This window comes from Macrobrachium nipponense, chromosome 42 (assembly GCF_015104395.2).
Source record: "Macrobrachium nipponense isolate FS-2020 chromosome 42, ASM1510439v2, whole genome shotgun sequence".
Taxonomy (NCBI): Eukaryota; Metazoa; Arthropoda; class Malacostraca; order Decapoda; family Palaemonidae; genus Macrobrachium; species Macrobrachium nipponense.
In genome coordinates, this window is record NC_061103.1 from 29,947,797 (window position 1) to 29,972,982 (window position 25,186).

Here is a 25,186-nt window from a genome sequence, read left to right on the forward strand (position 1 = left end):
GGTTGATCAAATCCACTTTCTGCCTGAAGGGAGGAGGAGGATGAGAGAGAGGGAAAAGGAGGAGAGGCCAGTTACTCACCCAGTAATTCTCACTTCCTCAGCTGAACATATTAGGCGAGATGCAAGCTGTCCTGAGGGGAGCCGGGTAAGCTACGCAATTTATCAAGCAGCCACCATACGTCCCAAGAAAAAAGTTTACTAGGACTTGTGGGCAATGTCTGAAAGGTAGAAAGAGGTAAAGGTGGTCTGTCAAGACCACATCCCTGTTTTCAACACCTGAAGAACCAACAGATTCTTCCAGACTGCGAAGGTTGGACCAATGCCCTTAACTTCATGAGCTCTCAGACAGAAGGTACAGGTGTTGTCTTTGCCATCAGCAGAGTATGCCTACTGATCGTCTCACAAAGCCAGGGAGAAATCATGTTCTAGGACACTCTTGAATGAGCCAGTGCTAATGAAGTCGTCAACACTCAGACTGGAGATGTCATGTCCTTTTCAGATAGCGACACAGCACTCTGACAGGACGAAGTAGCATCTCCTCTGGATCATTATCAATAAAGTCCTCTAGGGAGGGGATTGTGAAGGACTGTTGGGACTGATGGGTTCTGAGTCTTCATTACAAAATCTGGGATGAACTTGAGCGTAACTGTTGCCCATCCCCTCGAGTGTTTAACATCGAAGGAAAGTCCGTGCAGTTCTCCTACTCTCTTCGCCGATGCCAAGGAAAGCAGCATGATCCCTGTCTGATGACTCTCATCAAGGCTTGTACTGTGAACAAGTCAGGCTCCTAAAAACAAGAGTTACATTCCACGCAAGGGGCCTGTGGTCCATGGGTAGGTAAGACCTCAGACCTTTCGAAGCTCTTGGCCACTGCCTGGTGAACAAGGCGGTTGTTGTCTTTGGCATGTCACTTGTGCACTGCAGCATCTACCAACTCCCCAGGGAAGAAAGCGCCAGAACCCAGCAATGGTCCATTCTTAAGGGTCAATGCTTACTTGCGACCTACAGACCTGGAGATCCAATTCAGGACAGCGTCCCTCCTCTTCAGCACCAGGTTTGCCCACAGGTTTGCTGTTTGGTGGACAAGGTAGGAGATGATCATGCCTACAGACTGGGGAAAGGTAGATGATGGCCATACTTCCGGACTGGCACAGTCTCCCAAATGTGCAGTCCTCTCCAGGGATGATAAAACTCGAGGAGATGGCAACCTTGGATACTATGAAGGACCACAGATGCAGTCAGGAGACTGCCATGAGGGCCACCATGGTGGTAGCCTCAAGGTTTGCTGCTTCTTGGTATGAGAGAGAGACCCCTTCTGAAGAAAGTTGTGGCAGCAAGAGACCCGGGCCTAGACGAACCAGGTCTGGGTCAACCTACTTAGTCAGCAAGGACCTCTCTGAGGACATGTAGAAATGCTTCTGGCAAGGCAGAGGAGAAGGAAAGAGCTTGTCAGAGTGGTTTGACCAAACGCAATTCTCTTGCCAAGAGGCAGGATTATTCACTTGCTCGAGTACACCCTCAGCCAGCGAGCATAATGGCAGCCACACTGGAACCCTTGACTACTTCTTAGGATCCTTAAAGGATTTGAGGAGTGATGGGTGGCCACAGAAGCTGGGGCCCCTTCCCTAAGATCATTGTGCTGACAGATCAGCATGATGATCTCTGCTAAAATCAACTGTATCTCGGACGTGTCCACATCACTGGGAAGAGGACCCTCAAATCCTTCCATGGTACAGTCCTCCCAAGCTACTCTCCCTCCAGGAGGGAGAACTTCAGTAGACCCCTGGGATCCTTCCTCAACTACTCATTCGTATGATTGAGCTGGTCTGAGAACTGAGCCTGGGACATTGGACCTTGTAGCCAAACCCCAAGAAGAAGCAATCTTCTAGGAGTCCCTCCTGTTCGGCTCGTGCCTCCCAGCAGGAGACCAAGAGCAACACTCAGCGCAATATTCTGAACAGTGTTACGGTCATGCCCCCTGCAAGGTGTACAGAGGGCGTGAGGGTCCACGTCAATAGGGGAGTGAAAATGGGAACAACCCTTGCCACCAACTCCAGGACACCAACGCTGGGGGATGATGGCCTTCCACACAGGCTTATCAGATTTGTCGGTTTACATTGCTAAAATAGACAAAATCAAACAAACATAGTATATTCACAGACATTACAAGAGAGCTTCCAACAGGTAAAAGCAGAGTAATGGTAATCAGGCAGAGATGTCTGAAAACACGTCTGCATCAGACAATGGCTGAAAGCAATTTGGAATGCTTACATCTGGCCAGGTGGGACGCCACCTACCAGATGGTAGTTAACTGCCTAACCACCTTGTTTGAAAGTTTAACCATTTCCATCTTTGCTGAAAGTAATTCCTAATGTAAAGGACCAATGGCTTGTATATTGTGTAGGGACAATGGAGGAAAGAGGTAGATTGTCCTCCATCTGTTCTATTCCTGTAGGAATGCATCTTTTATTATTGCCTGACTTTCCAGGTTCAGAGACACACTGGAAGTTGATGGTTCTCGCATGTAGTAAACAAGTCCACTTCTGGATGTGGAAGCATGTTAGCAGCCATTTGAAAAGAGGCTTTGTCAAACTTCTACTTAGTCAAGGCTGCTGTCTGCTTGAGAGGAAGTCTGCTATTACACTGATTTACCCTATTAGGTGGATTGCTGACAAGTGCCACTTCCTTGCCTGAGGCATCTGTGGAATAGAGTGCACGATTGCAGTGAGATTGGCTGAGTGGAAGACCAACTTCTTGATATTGCTTAGAACCAACAAAATATGGGTCTGCTTTGGTGGTTTCAATTGTCTGAGAGGCAGGAAGACAGCCATCAGCTTCAAGAGACTGATGTGACTATCTCAGAACAGGAGACCATTTTCACGCTACCTGAAGATCCCAATGGTCTCCCTTACCTGCCAAGGAGTCATCTTTGTTTTTTTATTACTACATGAACTGTAGAGTCAGTTTGACCAGTTTGGTCAGAGAGCCCTTTCAGGTTCACAGATGGAGTATCTTGCGAACTATCCAGCTTCACAGGTTCTAAGACTATGCACTTAACTTTTCTCAGCACAATGAATTCAATTATTCTGGAATTCAACAAGGAGTGTTAGAGTGATTTCACAGACTAGAGAGTAATGGGAGGAAAACCTTATCACTGCCATCAAGCACTATTCTGACCAAGTCCAACTATGAGAGAATTTTTTGATATTGGTTGGTCTTTCTTGTTGAGTCAGAGGGACCCTAACAGTAACTGCTTTGAGGAAAAAGAGCAGCTTTGCTATAACAAAAATCAGATTTTACCATGTCCGCTTGTCAACTTGTGTTATGTGTTTACCAGCCATCCTTACATGTTTGCCTCCTTTTATTCATAGTTGTCATTTTCTGTTGTCTCCAGGCCTAATGTTCCTGGCCAAGAATGAGGACCTTTGAAAGGGAAAATCCCATTTTATTGGAAGGGAACTCAGTATTTCAGCTAAAACATTATTCCTGGTTCAAGCACTCAAGGATTACCAACACATCATGGCAAACATAACAGAGTGTCCTATTTTTTCCTTCACTGTAGCACTCTAGGCTGAGATGTTTTAGCTTCTCTCATTAACAAGGCAGAACCTCACCCTTTCTAAATCTCATGACATCCAAAAGGTGAGTACATCATTAACTTTCTTTGGAAATGTTTCTTTTGAAGAAATCTCTGAGAGCACTGGTGAAGGTGCAATAATCCCACAGACTGACCCCTACATAATTATGTAAGCTAAGCCATTTTGTCAACTGTCAGTTTCTTTTGTAAGCTCCTTTGAGGAGTCACTGTGAACCCTCAAACCCACTCACACTCCTGATTGAAAGGCATGAGACTGGGGTGAACATTCATACGTGCTGTTGTCACCTCTGTACGAGTAGGATGAAGGGAAAACTGAGGAGATAAAGCCCTCCTGTCTTGTCTTTTATATTTTATCACTGTGCCAAACGGAATCTGGTTAGTCTTCCTTATGGAGCCCTGGGGGGACCATGATAAAGATATCCAGAGATTACTTTGTCTTTTCCTTTAAAAAGTTTATGTATGGAGACCAAATGAGTCTCTCGTAAAGCATTATTCTAAGAAACCTTGCATCATTATCATAGGGTAGGTTATTGCCATACAACTTCAGTTGTTGGAACTTCATTTGTGGTTTGGCTGAAACCATCCACAGAAGTCTTTGAAACAGAAAACTTTATTTCCATGATCCTATTACATGCTAGCTATAGAAAAGCCTTTTGACATGTAGTATTCTTCCTTGGGGAATAGTTTCATGTTTAAATAGAATGATCTTTGTATTTAAAAAGATTTATTGTTTTTCTAATTTTTACCTAAAGATATCTTGCTGACAGAAAAATGTTTAATGAGTTTTAGAATGTTACATATGATACCTAATTTTAGAGGCTGCCATATGATGCCAACCACCATGTAGTGCCATCTGTAAAAACTCTCTTAACAGGTTGCAGAGGTGGAGTAGAGGATCCAAAGTATTTATTTTCTCCTGTGAAGGCAAACTGATTCGTAAGTAGGTAGTTTTTTTTTTAAAATCACATCAATCAATGTACAAATGCAGCATAGCTAAGGTCATTTGTCAGAAATCATCCTTTCCTGGCTTGCAGCTTGGAGTAATAAGACCATTTTCCAGCCTTTCTCTCTGGCTTATGTTATTCTTAATTTTCAATTTACATCAGAGGTGCAATTGGCCCCAGCCTGGCATCTATGGTTGTACCTCTATATTCCACTGGCCTTATATCCGAGGGCTCTTTTCAAGTTGTTTACCGTTCCTTTCAGGGCAGCAATCTGCACCTCATTTATACTTGGGCAACTTGGTATAGCCTGAAGATATTTTCTCAGGTTTTTCTTTATAAGTCCTGTTGCCCCTACCACCACAGGTATTATTTCTATTTCCTTCAGTTCCCATGTGCTTTTCAGGTCATTCTCCAGGTCTTGGTATTTTGTTATTTTATGCCTTTCAGCTCTATTGAGGCCAGAGTCACTGGGTACTGTCACATCTATGATCTTTGCTGTTTTTTCCTCCTTGTTCCAGATCACAATATCAGGTTTTATAGCACCTCCTTCTATATATCTTCCTGTTGGAATTTCCTTGTCATAAGAGATGGTAACAGCCCTATTGGAGGTGATTGGATCTGGTTCATGCTCCCACACTTTTTCGCTTCAATTCTGTGTTTTTTTACATATTTTCCAATGTACAGTATATATTTACAGATCTTATTGTAGCGGACTGTGTAGTGACCATCTACAAGCAAGGTCTGGCAGGCTGATGTCAGATCATTTGCACTCAACTGCTACATGACAAAACCTACACTGGTCATTTGCTGATATTGTGCTCCTATTATCAGCCTTTCTCCATCATAACCTAGATCTCCATTTCTTATCCTTCTGAGTGACTCTTCTTTGTCTATGTAACTTTTTTCAGTTCTTGAAATCTTCCACCCCTTCCATGATTTTCCACCTTTGTATTCTAAGTTTCTCCTCTCTGTGACTGTATTTCTGCCTGGTCTTCCTGGCTATCTTTGTTGCTGGAGTCTGTTCAGTACCCTCTGTGTCTTCTAGCAGATCTCCAGCGAAGTTCTTAGCCTGTTTTGTTACTGATGTTGATTGGCTCAGGGCTTCATTATGGTGTTGGGCAGCCTTTTTGGTGCTTTAGTATCAGTAGGAAGGTGTTTCATCAAATCATAAATGATGTTATTTTCTCATGAGGCAGTTTCTTCAATTGCAGATCAGGGATATTGTAAAAGTTTCATTGTAAAGTGGCATTGTGTTCTTCCAAAATCTAACAGCATCTTGGTCTCCAAACCCGGAGGATGAGCCGGAGCATTGTTCATTACAAGAAGGGTCTTCAGAGGCAGTTGCTTCTCTTTATTGCATATCTTGATGGTAGGGACAGTCACTGTGTTCATTCATTCAATAAAAAAATTTCCGATTTTCCTTAAGCTTTACTGTTAGCCCTCCAATCTACATTTAATTTATTTTTCATTACTTTATTTTTCTTAAAAATCACCAGATTTTCAGAATGGCAGACAAGCAAAGGTTTAAGTTTGAGGTCCCCAATTGCATTCCCACAGAGCTATGGAGTGTTGGCCTGTGCTTGAATGGCTTGTGCCCTGGCAATGAATTCTCCTCTTAGGTAATATAGGTCCTGTTTGAAATTTTCTACCTAAACAGGTGTGTTTCATCAACAATTAGATATTAGTTGGAGAACAAAACTTTCAGCCTTCATATAGTGATTGAACGGTCTAACATTTTGTTCTGGCAGCATTTTTGGCAGAACTGCCTGCCTCCCGATGCTTCACCACTTCTCTTCTTAATATATCACACCATCCACCATCCTTGACTAGCTTTGAACTCTTGGGCGTTACCTTTATCAGTGCTTGTTCCAGGGTTGTTCTTCATTTATCAAACCAACAACAAAATCTCACCCTCCTCAACTGTCTGAGACTTGTTTTTATACCAGTTGTCACATTCTTAGCAGCATCAGCTGCTTTGATAGCTTCTTTAGATTTTATTATAGTAGAAATTGTTTGTTTGGTCACTCCGTGCTCATTGCTAGTTCAACCACTTGGACAGCATTTTCACAATTTTCTATTATTTGCTTTTGAATCTATATTTCATCTCTCTCCCTCACTTTGCTTTGGTGGCATCTCTAGCCTTCTTAAGAGCCACGATGGCTTACATGCAGTACAGTTCCTTGGCACTTGAATAAGCAAAAACTCACACAGACACAAAGTTTAGCACTGGATAAAGAGCAGAGACTGAACCATTCCCTTTGTTTCAGATGGAAACTGCACACGTGTGCCACATGTTCTAGGCAGTCGTCTTTGACTTCTTTAAAACAAGTAATCATCCATTAACAAAAAGGATTTCTCCTGGACAAAAACCTTTTACCAGGACAATATATACTTTACGAAAATTGTAACTTAAATTAATCTTCCGTTAATGAAGATATGACTATTTTTTCTTACCATTAATGCATGGAAAGTCTTGGTATAGTTTGCGCACCATCATTTTTTGTTTTAAAGTCTGGCTACGGCTGACTTTAGCTCTTTCTTACGTTTTTTTCATATTGCACATCAATCTATCTTATTTAAACACTGGAGGTTGCATCTAGGTATTAGTTTTCTGTGGAAAGCTTCATGCAGGATGAAGCAGTTGAACCATAGGGTCTCTCTCCATCACTGAAAGCCAAACCGAAAAATCATGGTTGAAGATGTGAATGAGAAACAACTGGTTCAAAGGTATTTTGATGCCAATTTTATCACGTTATTGACGCATTCTCCCGTTATAATGTTATTTACTACAGTTTCAGCATTTGTAGAGTTTTCACCTTAGAGAGGAAAGACACCAATGAATAAAAAAAGTAATGCTGATGTGAAAGTTGAAACTTTACGTCACAACGGATGAAGGCTAATTTCATTCAACTGGCCTCTTAATTACCTTGTGATATAGATGGCTTCGAGAGCCTATATTCATTCGTAAAGATTTTATTCTTTTCACCATCACTGGATACACCTTAAACGTTCAGAAGGAAGAAGGCGATCACCCTGTTCTTCAAGTCCCTTTCATTACTTCTGCCTCTTTTATCAACTACATGACTAGTCTCCATGAAGTTAAGAAGGTAGAAGCCTGTGTGAAAGAAAGCACAAATAATATTTCCGTATAAGTAAATCATTTGCGTTGACTTCACAAGCATAATAATACTACCTGGGGAAATACTGAAGTACCTGAAAATCAAAAGAAACAGATTCTGTGATCATGTTTACGCATGCCTAAGGAATTAGTTTGGTAAACAACCACTTTCTTAGCATCGCCGCATAGAGCCTAAGACATCTGCTTTCTGTATGAGGAAGGAGCCTTAAGTAAATTACAATTAAATAAATCATCTACCTTCCTCTTTAGGAAGGGGATACCATGTTACAATAGCTTAAGCTCTTAGGTTGGAAAATAAGAAATAACTAAACCCATCCCTATATCAGTTAAAGTACTTTATCAAAGTCCCAAGAGCCTCGGCTCTTCTACGGAAACGTCTAGCCTATGCAAATTTAGGCTGTGGTTCAGGTATTAAATTTTCTATGTCAGGAAATTCGGTGAACTCCTCGAATTCACCATTACTGCTAAAATGATGATCAGATTCATCTGACAAAGTGTGGTTAGCAAATTCAGAACACAATAGATTCATTCCTCTGTAAGTTCACTTTTCAACTGATTTCTTGCTTGGTTTGATTTTTAATTTTTGATTTTTAGTTTTGGCAAGAGAAAAAAAAATTTTCCGTGAAAAGTCCATTTTATGTACCTAATTACAGCATGTCTTATTTTATCATCACAATATTCACACGACTGACCGGGACATATGTTTGATATACCTGTATATTTTGTATAAGAAAATTTTTTTGGCTACGAGTAGAGTTCCAATGCATAGGGTGAATTTGAAGTTAGCTGGTAGGTATAGTTAGACTTTTTTTAATCTTTATTGATATGCGTAATGAAAAGAAAAAAGCATGGCTAATTTATTTACCTGTCTCATTTGATCTACCTTCAGTGGCAACAATACCTTACTGATGCCGTTGAACTGTTTTATTTTATATGTTAAACTTGTATTCAGCATCAGTTTTCTTACTGTTTTTAGAAAATCGTATATTTTACAATAATAATTCACATAACAGAACTTTTAGACAGAATAGATCACATTTCATGTAGTAATACAAGAAAAACCGAGCACCTCTCTCAGTTGCCAGGTATGTGCGTAGAACAATGTATTCAGGATTCAATCTTCCTACCTTTGAGGCTCATTGTAAGCAAAAGAGCTACGGCAGGTGTGTTGGAATAAGGCAAGGGGCTTACGTGATTTGGTACTGTACAACCGGGTCATATTACGAGTGGGCATTGTCGGGTGCATTATTGTTCCAGGAGCAGAAACAAGTCTGGATTTTGCAAAAATTGACAGCCAGAACCGACGAACTATGTAAATGGCGAACCACTTGTAAATACAGATGCCGACGAAAGCTAGGAAAACAATGGTTAGATTGACTGTTTCAAAGGAAGTCTAACACGGGCAGTGCGTATCTCATTCACAGTTTAAAAGCTAAGAAAGGAAACCATTCCCCTGTCAATGTAGTATCCAAACCTTTCAGCCCAATCCGGCCGATTCATCCTTTAGAGGATACATTAATTTATTCTTATCTTACAATATTCAACATGTGCGCCTTTTCTCACGGAAAAATATAACGGGAAACCTCTGAATGCCAAGTTGCATTCCATAGCCTTCGCGCGCTTGGATATGGGGTTACGAAGAAAAGACATAGGTACTGATGGCAAGAATCATTGAGGCCATGAAGTGAAAAAGGGGAACCAGTCAACAGCAGACACAAATGGATTGCTGAAATGAATGACCTCACTCAATCTTAGCTGAGTTCGCACATCCAATATGGAATCATTCATCACAGTATTTGTGCTACGTTCATTAATAACCACCTTGTTAGCTAAACACTGGTTCTTGAAAAAACAAAACAAAAAATTATGTCAGAACCTTTTTACTTCTCATATATTTTTTATTGATTTTTTGCGATGGAGTTCAGAGTTTAAGATTTTTTAAGTCTCATAAAATTGAGCTTAAATTAGTCACTGTATTTTTTCGCAAAGTTCTTTATGTAAGCCCTCTTTTTATATATACATATTTTTTCTTCCAGTTGTCCATCCTGTGAGAGGCGAGAGAGCGAAATGAAATATACGTCATAGCAAAGACAACATCATCTGATAAGAAACTGAGAAGGAAGAATGGAAGAAGCAGATATAAGAACGGCCTTGGATATCCTTCGAGATAGAATAATGAGCGAGTTGGACGAAATTTCGCAGGATCCTCAGGACGACAGGGCAGAAAAGAGGATCCCCGACACTGATAGAGAAGGTTCTAAAAGAAGCTCAGATGATGAGCATGAGCCGAGAAGGGAATCCAGCAAACGATGGAAAGAATGCCAAGACGACACCAGTGTAAGGAACCCGGGAGGTAAACAGAATGTCTCAAGACCTCTCGAACAGGATGATCGTGTTACAACCATCGACGATAAAGGTATAGACAAAGATATCAAAGAGGGACATCTTAAAAACAGTCGGAAGGGGCGGAAAGGTTTGGCTGTTCAGCTCCAAATACTTGGTGAAAAATATGCGTTGCCCAGAACCTTCGACAGAGATGCTGCTGGAGAATGGGTTTGTCATACGTTGTCCGAAATTCTCCGTGGGCCTCTTTTCACCCCAGAAAGTAAAGACTCCCTCCAGAAAAGTTTCGTTAAAGCTCAAGCACTCTTAGACTATGCGTGGCAGAAACTTAACACTGGTAAGTTCTTGGAGACATTCTCCTCATTTTGATTAGTAACATTTATTCAGTTTTTCGATGTAGGAATTCAACAGACTAAGCTTAGCTGGCCTGTAGTAAATAGTTAACTCTTCAAACGATCCAATACGATTCTAAATTTGATTTTCTTTTTTGACCTTTTTACCGTAAAATCATATTTGTATTCGAAAAATTTCTGAAACTATGAAGCAATGATCACTAAATGATTATTCAGTGAGAAGCGTTACCAGTCAACGGAAAGCGAAAGTTAAACTTCACAGATCATAAACACAGATTAGATCTTTAAGTACGGCAGGAAGTAAATCAGATATTTCAGTTAATTATCCCGTGATTAAGGACATACGACCTTATTTTTCTGACAGCGAAACTGATAAACAATATTATGCTAGTTGGCTCCTTGATACCGAGCTTTTTTGTCTTTCTGTTCATTCTTTATTTATTTATTCATCATTTACTCTTTTGGTGACCGACTGAAAATGATCGTGGCTTTTGATGACTGAAACCTCCGATATATTTATTATCAGCATTTTAATTGAGTCACAAGCTTTCAATGTGGTACATAACTCTGGCATCATTCTCATTCCGTTCATATAGAAGACCACAATTCGGTTACTGAAACAGTCTTCAGTTCTGGAATTAAGCAGGCAGTGGTGCCAAGGGGGACAGCTTTTGAAATGTTTTGTGTTGCTTCTTTAGTCAAGAGTGTTTGTCTCGGCATCTTTGCTGCTCTGACTTGAATCTCAACGTCCACTAGACTAAACTGTTGCGCTCACCAGTAAATTCTTGGTTTAGTTGACACAACTCAATACCTATCTTTAAAAAAAAAGCTTTTCTACTCTTAGATGGACTAATGTTCACCAAAAAATTACAAAGGTTAAAATTGACGAGAAAAATCAAACTAGAATTATTCTTGCCAGGAAAGAAATCATGAAAGAAAACTGATTTGTTAGAGGTCAACTTCATCCAGAAAAGAAGGAAGATTAATCAGTGATGGGGCTAATGCTACAAATATTTAGGAACATAAACTTTTAGGGGTTTTTAGCAAAAGCGATTTCGGTTGAATTTATTAAAGAAAAAATAAACTTTCAAAATACATACACACACACAGACACACATATATATATATATATATATATATATATATATATATACATATATATATTGATATGGTTTACGCTAAATGCGTAACTTACCTTGAAAATTTAGAAATCTGACTTAACAAAAGTGTTCAAGTAAGTCATGTACAAAAAGGTGTTGGCTGAAGGCCTTCTTCACAGGTGGGGAATTATTAGGTAAACAATGCAGATCACTTAATTGTATTTACATTAGAAAAACACATATCAGACGAATGAAGCGTAAATAGGGACAGGTATAATACATAATACAAGACCCACATCCAATAGGTAACTCTCTGAAGTATCTCTAAAGGGGGTCCTTAGCGCCTCAGTGGCATGGTTGGTATGGTGTTGGCGTCCCACCTCGGTGGTCGCGAGTTCGATTCTTGGCCATTCCATTGAGGAGTGAGAGATGTGTATTTCTGGTGATAGAGGTTCACTCTCGACGTGGTTCAGAAGTCACGTACAGCCGTTGGTCCCGTTGCTGAATAACTGCTGGTTCCATACAACATAAAAACACCATACAAACAAAACAAACAAACAATAAAGGGGGTCCACTTCAAAGGGCACTGCAGGGGAGAGGAACAGTGGTTATGCCACTGTGCACACAACCTGATACACAGATCCACAACAGAAAGCTCCTATCTGTAATAAAAAACATATATGGTTACTTTGCTGCTCCGAAGGATGCCACCTGAAATGGCGGCCTTTTGGGAGCCATTTGGACAAAGGAACAGATTAAGAGATTACCCAAAAGTAGAGTCGAGAGGGACAATTAAGGGGGCGAATTTTCCCACAGTTTGACTTTACATTATGAAATTAAACAATGGTTATTATTGCTGAGATTGTAAAGTATTCTCATATTGTACGTACATTGCTTCTGAGCTTGGAGGAAGAGTTTGCATTGAGAGAGGTCTCTCTCGTTGCAACTCCCCAACCTAGTCGACATTGACACCCTTGATCGGGTTGGAATGGCTGCAATTACGTAAACTCAACTGACAAGTTAATATCTCTGTTCACTTCCCTATTGGGTTTCTGTTACCCTCTAAAAACGATCAATAATTCTGTGGGGTATGTCTATAAAATACAAGTGTCACTTATGACATTACTTTGACAGAATTAATTGGGCTGTTAGGAAGTTATATTTTATGTTAACTTTTAATAATATTAGGGCAGCAGTACAAGTTCAAACAAAATAATAGTTAAAAACACAACTTAATTACTTAATATGTAACAAAACCATAACAAATGGGTTAATTTAAAATAATTCCTTAAAATACTTCATGCACCTAATGATAAGAAATAACTGTGTAAGTTAGTGTGCCTTTAAGATGTGCCTGGCGAGGCATCATAAATACAAGTGCCATTAGCACTATCTTAAGTACACGTTTAACATACACGTAGGATTACATTACAGTGAGCCAGGGCTCGTACATTACAAGGAAGGAGGATAGTAGCAAGAAGGAAGTATCTTTACTCTTTGAGGGGGTGCCAGTGTTAGCAGACAGATAACATGGCACATCCTGGAGGATTGTAATTGGTTAAAATGGTCAAAGGGAATTCATGGTCTGCATGGTAAGACTCAAATTGCTTCATAGCCAGTATCATGCCCAAAAGATCTTTTTATGTGGTGCTATATCTCGTCTGAGCTAGATTCAGTTTTTTTGGAATAGTAGGCCACTGGGTGCTTCACCTTTTCTTTCTCCTGGAACAGGACTGCACTGATGCCGACGTCACTGGCATCAACTGCTAAGCAGAATTTCTGACGTAATCGGGCATGTGGAGAACGGCTTGCTGACGAGAATTACTTTGAGATTATTGTATGCCTCCTCACATTCCAGAGTGCACCAGAACACTTGTTTTCTGCAAAAAAGGTTCAATATAGGGGCAGTGGCATCAGCAAGGTTCAAGATGAATCGGTGAAAGTAGTGAGCCTTGCTGATAAATCGCTGCACCTCCCTTTTTGTTTGCAGATACAGCATATTACAGATGGCTTGAATATTTGTATCCTTAGGCATTAGCGTCCCACTTCCAACACAGTGGCCAAGGTGAATTATCTCTGCCACCCCGAACTAACATTTTTTGAGGTTGGTTACCAGATTTGCCTTTCTGAGGGCCTTTAGGCTCTGCTGAAGAATTTTCAGATGTTCCTCCTAAGAGTGAGAATATGTCACTAAGTAATTTTATTTATGGATTTTATTTATGCTTTTGAAAACTCAGGGCATAATTTAAGCCGAATGGCATTACTCTGCACTGGTAGAAAGCCTTGGGAGTGAAGAAAGCGGTCAGAGAGCTCGACTCCTCTTGATAGGGGCACCTGCCAATATCCTTTTTCAAGATCTATTTTACTTAGGTATGGGGGCCACTACCTAGACTGTCTAAGCATGTCTTGAACCTTGGGAGGGGATAATGCTCAGGCTGAGTCACTTCATTAAGCTTCCTCTAGTCTATACAAAAAGCCTGTCCCCATCCCCCTTCATTAGGGACCAAGACAACAGGCAAGGACCATGTGATTATATTTCTTTTGATCAGGCCAAGCTCAAGCTGGAGCTGGACCTGTTCCTTAATCCTTCTGGCTTTATCAGGATTGACCTTATAGTAGCCCTGTAATATTGGCTGGATGTCTTCCCGTAATCTTATTGTACGCTCAGCCACATCCATGCATTGATGATGGTCTCGGGTTACTTGTGAGTACTCATTCAGAAACTGATGCTTATTGGCTTATTGGATGTTGTCTATCCCGAGTGATAACTTCCAAAACGTCGCAGTGTCTCTGAATTTGTGGATGGAGGTGGCACAGTGCCAACGATCGCATTTGGATTTGGAAGTTGCTCAGTCTCTTGTAACTTGTGGGAGACATATGATTTAAGTGAGTTTATACATGGAGCCTTTTCCTGCAGTTGAATTGCATCTTGAGTGGGCATTTCGCTCCGGTCTGGAGGACAAGGACTGAGTGACCGGGTTCGGGCTTCATGATCAAACTTTAACTTGACTCGTTTCTGAGTTGCAGCTTTGGTGGCTTGGGCTACTGCCCAGGCAGCAAAGTTTCCATTGGATAGTCAGTAAATCTCTCACCCATTTGGGTTTTGTTGTGTCAGCCCAGGCCTCATACAGAATGTCGAGGGGGCCTCTGGTGCAGTGTGCATATAGTACTTCAAAGGGACTATATCTCAGAGTCTCAATTGGAGCTTGCCGAATGGCAAAGAGTGTGTTGTGGAAGTTCTCGTCCCAAGTAGATCTTCTTTGTAACCAAGTTTGGGTAAAGTGGCGCCTAAGGTTTGGTGAAAGTGTTCCACTATCCCTTGGTTTTCTGGGCAATGAAGTGTATAGAATGAATTTGCTTGACACCATTGCCCGCCATGCTGTCCCAAAACTCCTAAGACTTAAAATGTCGTCTTTGGTTCGTTTGGAGTGTTGTGGAAAACCCAAAATGGCAAAAGAACTGGTCAAGAGCTTTTACTGCATTCGTGGAACCCTCATTCCGGACAGGATACCTTTCTCATCATGGGAGCAGATGCCATAGTTCCCACCTTGAGCCGGAAGCAGCTCATACGGGCCCAGACAGAAGACGCCACCCCTCAGTACCATCAATCGGAAGCTGCGCCCCCTTTCCTTGCAGAAAGATTTTCTTCACCTGAAACATGATGGTCTCGGGGGACATCGGACTACCCAAGCCATTGAAGGAAAGTTTAACTGGCCTGGACTACAGAAGCCAGTCAAAGACTTCATCGCCTCATGCCCAACGTGCCAGATCACTGGCAGTCCTTCGTTGCCTCATGCCCAATGTGCCAGATCACTGGCAATCCAAATGAAGTACCCAAGGCCCTGATGAAAGCAGTGGCTATTTCCAGACTTGCTATTGATGTTCCCCTTGGGGCATGTAGTAGTTAATACAGACATCCAGGAACAGGACTCCTACCAACAGGATGTTTTTCATAGGGGACTTGGGCACTTCATTTGGATTGCCATTGATCTGGCACATTGGGCATGAGGCAATGAAGGCTTTGATTCATTTGGATTGCCAGTGATCTGGCGCTTTTGGCATGAGACAATGAAGGCCTTGACTGCCTTCTGTAGTCCAGGCCAGTTAAACTTTCCCTCAATGTCTTGGGTAGTCCGGGTGACACTAAAGTGTCTCCAAGACCATGTGCCAGGTGAATAAGATCTTTCTGCAAGGGAGGGGGCCCCAGCTTCCATGTGATGGTGTCGAAGGGTGGTGTCTTCTGTCTGGGCCTGGATGAGCTGTTTCCAGCTCAAGGTAGGAACTATGGCGTCTGCTCCTGTGATGAGAGAGGTGGCTGTAGGTTCAGAAGTCAGTTCATCTTGGGGAGTGCCAGGTCATGCAGCCATGGCACTTCGGATAAGTCGATGTCAGGAAGTGGATCACTTTCAGGCGAAGTTGCTTTCTCTGCTTGAGGTTTGGTGGCCACGGAGGTCATGAACCAGAGAAAAATGGTGGCATTCCTCCTTTGGACCAGATCCTGGCCTAGAAGTAGGGGACGTCCAGTTGTGAGGTTCTGGATGACTCTGAAGAGGTGTTCCTTCTCTCGTGAGGCGTCACTCATAGTAACCTGAAGACAAACCATGGGGAGATCCTTCACTTCCCCATTCAGCAAACAGATAAACATTCTCTCTTCCTTCTGATTAGTGGTGCTGGACAGCACATGATCTTGCATGTGCCTCACGAGCAGTGTACTTTGGTCAGTGCTTATAGCTTGCAGAAGCATGGCCAAGCTTTCCACAATCTCGACATGTTGCCTTTCTGAAGTCCCTTTGGGGTCCTGTTCTGTGGAAAGGAGCAAGCTTGTTGCTCTTCGCCCTGGGGTGGGTTTGTTTTGGGTCTGCCCATTCGGTGGCTTGCTGGGGGCGTCCTACTGGTTTTCAGCCTTTAGATGGCACAGTTAAATTGGGTACCCTGGATTCTTGCAGTGCCCACGCACACTTGTTTCTTTTGGGGGTGCCCATTCTTGAAAGGTAATAAGAGTTAGCTGAGGCTTGGGATGAGGGATAGATTTTATGCCCGTAGGGACTGTGCGTGGCGAGATGTGGTTGAGGGGCGAGTTGTGTACAGTAGGAAATCCTGGAGTTGGAAAACCTTGAGTATTTCTTCCACTGAGGTGGCTTTCAATAAATTGAGCCATAATTTGAGGGTCTTGGTTTCCTTAAAGATCCATTCGGACCAGGTCTGGTTGGCTTCCTTTGGTAGGCTTCGCCACCTTTACCTCCAACGATTGGGAAATATTACAAAGGCCTTCACAATGGCGGCTCAGACTGTTACCAGGTCTTCTTGGTCATTGGAGGGCGAGAGCATTGAATACAGCAGCACCCTTCCCTTCAAGATGCTTCCCCAGGATCAGTGCCACGTCTCCTAGAATGTGGTTATAGGTTCTTAGGACTTTCTTGACATGGTCGAGCCAGGTTTTGGGCTCAGTCTTGTCCCATTTGCTGATAAGGATGCTGACATTGCTGAGGATGTAGTGTGGAGAGGTTACTAGGATTCAGTGTCCTTGGGTGGCAAAGGCAAGCAGATGTGCCCATTCCCTCCTTTTCTGCTCTTTCTTTCTACTCTGCCCTTTCTGATTCTTCTCTCTTTCCCTTTCAGCTCTCTTTGCTTCTCTCTCTGCCTTGGGCCCACTTACTCAGGGTTTGTCCTGTCCAGTCCAGTCCAGTTTCTTCCCAAGTTCCATTTAGAACTTGTAGTCGTTGTTTAGTGAGGATCTTGTCTGAGTCATCTTGAGGGGTTATCAAGTGGGTGCAGCCCATACATATGTCAATAAGGACTTAGGAAATGGAGTTAGGGTCAGTGTCAGTGCCACTGGTAAGTAAGAGTGTCCCTTTGGATGAGGTGGGACTGGCACTTAATCAGATGATTTTGTCTCTGTGGAGAGTAGATATGTCCTTAATGGTTAATGCTAGATGGCTCTTGCGACCCAGATAGTTCCGTGAAACTCAAATTAGTGGCTTGCTCGAGAATGGTGATACAGGAGTGACTTGTAGGAGTTAGTTTGTTAAGTATGAATTATTCAGGGAGTTTCATAGGATTCGGGGTTATGCTAAAAGGATTATTCAGGGGTACTAAAGAGCTCAAGTTCAAATTTTTATCCGTTTTGAATGGGCTAGGGGTGTCTCAAAAGATTCATGCTTGTTTGTGAAGAACTTTCAAGTGTCTCAGAAGACTCATGGTTGTCTGTGTAGAACTTTGGGGGTGTCACGGAAGACTAGAGGTTGTTCATGTAGAATTTCTTAGCGTGTCTCGAAAGACTCAAGTCTGTTTATGAAGAACTTAAGTATGATGTGTCAGAAGATTCAAGGTTTGTTTGGGATGAACGTAATTATGGTGTCTCTGAAGACTCAAAGTTTTGTTCATGATGAATGTAATTATGTTTCTTGGAAGACTCAAAGTTTGTTCATGATAAATGTAAGTATGGTGTCTCGGAAGACTCGAGGTTCGTTTGTGATGAACATAATTAAGGTATCTCAGAAGACAAGGTTCACTCGTGGTGAACATAATTATAGTGTCTCAGAAGACTTCAGGTTCATACATGAATGTTTTTATGGTCTCAGAAGACTCAAAGTTCATTTATGATGAATGTAATTATGGTGTCTTGGAAGACTCAAGTGTTTGTCTAAATGAATGATTGCAAAGGAGTCTTGTAAGGAGTTTAGATTGTTCGTAATGAATGGGTTTTAGGGAGTCTCGCAAGGACTTGGGATGTTTGTAGTGAATGGTTTTAATTAGCACAACTTAGCGTAATCTTTCAGTAAAAGTTAAAATTGCTGAGAGACATTGGGGTGGCAGTGCTGGCATAAACAAAAGGAAGGTGTTAAGCTTACATAAGGTTTATATGGGCACCATGTATAACGGGTAAAATAAATTAGCCCGCTCAAATGGTAATACAACTGCTTAAAACTACCATGTACGAGGTGAGGCTAGGCTGCCTGGGAATTTTCATGTGTTCAAAGAAAGAAATTTACATTAATCTATGAGACCTGTGTTGGCATGTGACCGAATTTTATACATGTGTTTACTCTACTGAATCACGTGGTCAGTGTTGACAAAGGATGGGAGTATGAGGGGGTAGGTAAGGGTGCTCGGTGAGACAGCTCAAGGTCGGTTGCGTCAACCCAATGAACATCTGGCATGAGCGAAACTTGACACAGGGTTCTTAACAAAATGACCAAACGGTTCTGGGAAATTTCCTCTTCACGGTTGTAATAATTGATACAAGGAATGGGGAATTTCCGACGTGCTGCATGTTATGAAACTTCTGACAGACATTTTATGTATAACTGTAATTGTGGGGTTCACGTGGCTTGGAGAAAATATTCTGCAATGCAGCTACCTTTATGATTTTAAAATGGAACAATGAAATAAAAGATCTGCATATCAAATCCTAATACATGAGAGAGAAAGTAAAATCTAGCAGCATGAGACATTGCTGGACACGGCTTCTGTGGCTGTAGTGTTTATCTAACTTTCAGAACGGAAATTATCTGAATCACATGGCAAGGAAATACACACAATCTCTCCTTTTGATCACTTTGACGTTCACTTCACTTGCCTAACTATCCTACCCATTAAGACATGCAGACTATTATGCATTAGCATCAATAGCTCGTAGGAATGGTTAATACTCTCCCTTCTCTATGACTGAATTGCATACATGTGGATCACTTGTGCACTTATAAAGGGAATTTACTCAGGGAGGTTCGTTTCTATTCTTGCAACCGCTTTTACGGAGGCTAATTCAGCTGATAGTTGCAATTGCAAGGGTCTTACAATGGCAAGAGCAAGAAAATGCTGAGCACATGGTCGCCACTGATATGGTTTACACTGAAGGCAATGGTTAACTTACCTTGAAAATGGGGAAATCTGACCTTAACAAAGGAATTCAGGTAAATCATGTACAAAAAGGTGTCAGCTGAAGCCTTCTTCAAAGGGGAGAATTATTAGGTAAACAATAAGGTTCACTTAATTGTTTTTACATTAGAAAAACACATATTAGGAGAATGAAGCATAAATAGGGACAGGTAAACAGTCTTGCCATAATACAAGATTCACACAAATAGGTAACTCTCTTGAATAATCTCTAAAGGGGGCCCGCTTCAAACGCACTGCAGGGGAGAAGAACAGTGGTTATGCACAGATCCACAGCAGAATGCACCTGTCTGTTATCAGAAACACATACGGTTACTTTGCTGCTAACAAGAATATACTGATAAGGAATTGAGAAATTGCACAGAATGTGCCAGGCAACTCGATTCCAGCAACACTGCTTATGGCACTTACATTGTTCTTTAATGGAAATGGTAATATGCAAGTCTCACTCTGGTATTCACAATAAGAAAAGGAAAATAAAGGTACAGGAGAATACTAGGAACGTGACTGACAAAAGAACCTGGACTCGGGCACTTGACCTTCATAGGGAGACAGAATCTCCTCTTCAAGGGCACCAGCCATGGAAAAACTCGTAACCATTTTATATTTATTACTACCAAGCTTTTCACATTGATTTCTATGGTAATTTTTCCTGTAGAATCCATTTCTTCTTGAGACATTTTTGTATTGTGCATATTTAATGAGATAATTTACATTTTTGCATAAATTAGCAGAATTTATGTTGTGGCATTTTGGCGGTTATTTGAGGTAAACAAATGGTAAGTTTTTTTTTCCAGGTTTGATTATATTTACAGGATAATAATTGTGCATATTCATTGTTATTAATTAGCATAAATTATGCATATTTGAAAAAAATTGTCAGACCAAAAGCACCAGTATACTTCTGTTCAGTCTTGTTTGATTTACCTTTTCGTACGTAAATTACTACAAATTCCATCATAATTGATCATTAAACAGATAGATATAATAGTAATATTTGAAATTGTTCAGAGTAAGTTAACCCATATGACAAAGAATATCATAATATGGACATGCTTTCCAAAAGATTTGTAGATAACTGCGCATTTTGCCTAAAATAAGAAACATAAGAATATTAGCACCACAAATATGTAAAACATTTTATGTTATATTCCTAAATTTATCCTATAATGATCTAGAATGGCTTATGCCAAATCATCTGAGTAGTCACTGTCTCCCTCTAACAATTCTGAAACACTGCTAAACTGAAAATCACTGTTACTGAGATTATGGTGTGACGTCTTCCCTTTCCTGTCTCTGTTCCTCCCCAGACTTTGATATCCTAAGAGGCTTTTCACACAAGCTTGACGGGAGCTGTGAGCAGGAAAACCAAACAGGGATAAGACCGTCGTCAGACAGTTGGCGGGCTTTGTCCTCGGATGGAGGATAATCAGTATCTTGTTTGAGACATTGCTTTCATTTATATGTTTGTAAATTGGACCTTTTTCGATGTTCATCTGAACTATGTTTGTCAGGGAGGATATTGAAACGATGTCACCTGTTGATCATACAATCTGATTCCGGTTTCTTCATAATCTTCACCCTCTATTCCTGGTATCAGTTGTCCATTTTCTGTGATCAAAATCTTTCTAACTGCATGGCCTTCGAGACTGGTGATAGTCATGGATACTTATGAGAAATACAGAATCAAGGCACCACATGAAAGAGAAGAAGCCATGCAGTTAGAAAGATTTTGATCACAGAAAATGGACAACTGATGCCAAAGGGCAAAGACTGGAATATCTGCAGAGTCGTGAAAACAAAACATCATTGATAAACTTTTTTACTAATCACTACAAGAGTGACTCATTCAGAGCAAAGCTAGCCATTCTGCTTGTATACTTACAGAATCAAACAACACTTGGATGATCAATACTGAAGATGTAAATCTTCTTGAACAATGCAATCACCACGAAGCAGATACAAGAGTTGTTCAGCATGCATCTTTATCTGAAAGATTTGTTGTGGTTGTTGCCACAGATATTGGCAAATTTGTTTTATTTGTATATTCTTTCAGCAAAGTTGTCCCTAATGAAAAATGGTACTTGAAAATAGATAAAGAGCAATATGTGGATGTATGGGTTATTGGCAGAGCTTATGGAATGGAAGTGTGTGATATCCTGCTGGCTTATCACAGCTTGACAGGATGTAACACAACCTCATACCCGTAAGAGTAGGAAAGGTGAAACCATTCAAGAAATTAGTGGCACAAAACAAGACTAACTTACTGTCATCAGCTGGAGTTATTCCTGGTTCCCTTCAACAACGAGAAAATTATCTCTGCTTCATGCAGACGTCAATGTATCCAGGAATAGAGGGTGAAGATTATGTAGAAACCTGAATCAGATTGTATGATCAACAGAAGGTGACATCGTTTCAATATCCTCCCGGACAAACATTAGTCCAGATGAACATCGAAAAAGGGTCAATTTACAAGCATTTATCTGGAAGCAATGTCTCTCAAACAAGATACCGATTATCCTCCATCAGAGGACAATGCCCGGCAGCTGTCCAACGACTGCCTTATCCCTGTTTGGTTTTCCTGCTCACAGTTCCCGTCAAGCTTGTGTGAAAAGCCTCTCAGGATATCAAAGTCTGGGGAGGAAGCTGATGATGAGCACTTCAAACTGAGAGACAGAAACAAGGGCTTCAACCTCCCAAGAAGACACATCTGATGAAAGTTACCCAGCATCTGCCTATGATATTTCTTCTTCATCACCATCATCAGAGAGTGACAGTGATTTTCTTTAGGAGACAGTGACTACTCAGATGATTTGACATAAGATAAATTATTTGTGAGAATTGTAAACAAAAATTTTATTTGTGCATTTTATTTACTTACTTATGTTTATCTTTTATATTGTGTAAAAATTATTTTTAACATATTTGCTTTTTTGCTAATATTCTTGTTTCTTATTTTAGGCAAAATGTGCAGTTATCTCCAAATTTTTTGCAAAGCATGTTCATATTCTGATATTCTTTCAGACATATGAGTTGATTAACACTGAAGAAATTCAAATTACTGTTATAGCTGCCTGTTTAATGATCAGTATGCTGGAGTGTGTAGTAATTTACGTACAAAAAGGTAAATCAAATAAGATTGAACAGAAATTTACTGGTACCACTTTTTCTTTGAGTCTTATTAAAATTTTATTTAAATATGCATAATTTATACTAATTAATAATAATGAATATGCATAATTATTATCCTGTAAATATAATAAAACCCTGGAAAAGACAAACTTTCCATTTACCTACTTACCTCAAATAACCACCAAAATGCCACCACTAAGCTCTTTAGACATAATTTCTGCTAATTTGTGCAAAAGTGCAAATTTTTTCATTAAATATGTACAATACAAAAATGTCCCAAGCAGAAATGGATTCTGCATGGAAAATTATCCTAGAAACTAATATGAAAAGCTTGGTTGTGATAGCAAATGGCTATGAGTTTGTCCCTGTCTATACAAAAGTAACTGGGGGCTCTGGACAGAGGACTGAAGTGTCTTGGTTAAGTCGCTAACGTCTTCTGAGAACTTAAGTATCTTGGTTAAGTCACTAACGTCTTCTGAGAACTGAAGTGTCTTGGTTAAGTCAGTAACATCTTCTAAGAAAGAGTCATCTGGATGAAGCCCTTTTATAACGTTGGTGATTAGGATTTTTTGCAGGTGGCGTTGTATGGTGACTGGCCACGTTTACTATGGGCCCGGGGCACATGGCCAAGAGGTTAGTTCACCTAGGTGTTTGAGATGACGCTGGTCCTTTGAGCACTGTAGGAGCTTTCTCTCTCGTCTTGGCCTCTATGCCATCTTCACCTGCCCCGGGCGCAATTAGCATCTCCGAAGGGTGTCAGCTGAAATTGAGGTCTTTGGCAGTCACTTAGACAAAGGAACAGATTAAAAGATTATCCAAAGGTAGAGTGGAGAGATACAATTAAGGGGCAGATTTTCCCACTGTTTGACTCTATGTTATGAAATTAAACAATGATCATTATTGCTGAGATTGTAAGGTATTCCTCTATTGTATATTGCTTCTGAGCTTGCAGGGTGAGTTTGCGTGGGAGAGGTTTCTATTGCTGAAATATATATATTATTATATGCCGCCAATCCTGGGAGGTCACTCTTCCATAAAACAATACATAAATCTCAAAGGGGCAACAACGCTTTCAACTTAATTAATCTGGCTTTGCAGATTGGCTACAAGTTTACGTTAAATCACAAGGTAAAACAGAACACTAGTGCCAATTAGCAAGTAGACCAATACTACAAACAAAATTAGTAAACTAAGAATTACAAACTGGAATAGTTTAAAAGATATCAGAATGTACTGTGGTAAAACACTACAACAAATGATTATCACTTTGATTCTGCAGATATGGCACCCCAGGATCTTCCTGGTGGTTAGATTTGAGGTGGTTCTGCTGAAGTCCATGAATGCGGGGTACACAACGGAAGACTGGCGAGAGGTCTGGAAGATGTACAGTAATGACACAAGAGTTCGAGATTGTGCAATGCTTATAGCAAGAAAAAACACTAACACACTGTCATATATCAAAACAGCAATTTACTCAACTTGTTACTTCATATAGCGCATATAGCAAGCAAGGAAACACACCATTAACCATTACAGAGATCAGTACTTAAAAAGGGCTTTAAGGAATTCTGGGAATTGGGACACTGGAAATTTGACAGCAAGGAAAATTTGAGTGCAAGATAAAGAGGTGAATACTGGCAACCAACTGTGATTTTCTTACCTTATCTCCTTGGAGTGACTGTCGTAAGGGCCTGAAGGATGTCAGTCGGCTGCAGTGCTTCACCATAGGACGTGGGAGAACTTGATTCTTCCACTGGGAGCCAAGTGATAGGACAGCAGGTAGGAGCAGCTCGGCAGGAGCTCAAGTTGTGATGGTAGCAGTGCACTACTAGCCAGTGGTAACCCAAGAGAGCGTAAACAGCCCGTCATGTCCTGGGACAGAGCGAGGTTCTCAAGGGCGAGGCTAGGGCAGGCAGAGGTCTGGAGCATAGTGAGCGAGAAGGGTCAGGGTGGAGCCCCAGCACTCGATTGATACTGTGGAAGTGCAAACCTCTTGTATAGCACGAGAATGTATAGGGAGGTTGACACAAACGTTGGCTTTGTCCGGACTTGGTTAATGTGGGTTCAAGCCCAAGTCATGGTTGATGTGAAGCTAGGACTGGATATCAAGGTCTCTGGACTTGAATAGAGGATCAGCTGTCGTTGGTACTCTTACATGTCCTGACCAATACAGTATGCCACTGCTAAGGGAATGCTTGGCAAAGGTCTGGGCCTGCACCATTAGGGTGTTGCTTCTTTGAAGCCAGGATCTGCACTGCAAAGGTATGGAACTTCGCAGGGAGTATTTATACCCGGAAAGGAAGGTATTGGAGTTTGGGGTTTCACTGTCCGCCCCCCTCCCCAAACTGGAGTTGGCGTCGTCGGTGGCATCTTAGCCGACAGCATCCTGTGGGGAAGTGATAGCAGCACACCCTTTTGTTCCTCCATCTCTGAGACTCATATCCTGAAAACAACAACTGGGTCAGTGTCGAGATTTTAAAAGAGGGACAGGGTGAGGTGCGTGTGTTCACAGAGAGAGAGAGGGTAGTGACTCAATATTAAAAGGACCGTGCTTGAGGGCTTGCTAAATGGGTCAAAGGTCAATTGAGGAACTGACCGGGGGTGATGCTGGAAACGTTAAGCTGGATCAGGGAAGGTGTTAATTCTTACTCTACAATAGCTACTGCCCGTTTAAACGTAAA

General features: G+C 41.2%; 1 protein-coding gene across 7 annotated transcripts in view; it reads left to right on the top strand.

The window, feature by feature from the left end:
• Positions 1-25,186, top strand: part of LOC135213034 (lysine-specific demethylase 8-like) — a 292,898-nt gene that overhangs the window by 263,428 nt on the left and 4,284 nt on the right. For 6 of the 7 annotated variants that reach the window (XM_064246850.1, XM_064246846.1, XM_064246851.1 and 3 more), the window contains one exon: positions 9,718-10,361. In XM_064246850.1, coding sequence (XP_064102920.1) covers positions 9,806-10,361 — 556 coding nt within the window. In that variant the 5' untranslated portion in view covers positions 9,718-9,805. Of the gene's footprint in view, positions 1-6,809; positions 6,947-9,717; positions 10,362-25,186 lie in introns of all 7 variants that reach the window. The other variant, XM_064246848.1, reaches the window with a different exon arrangement.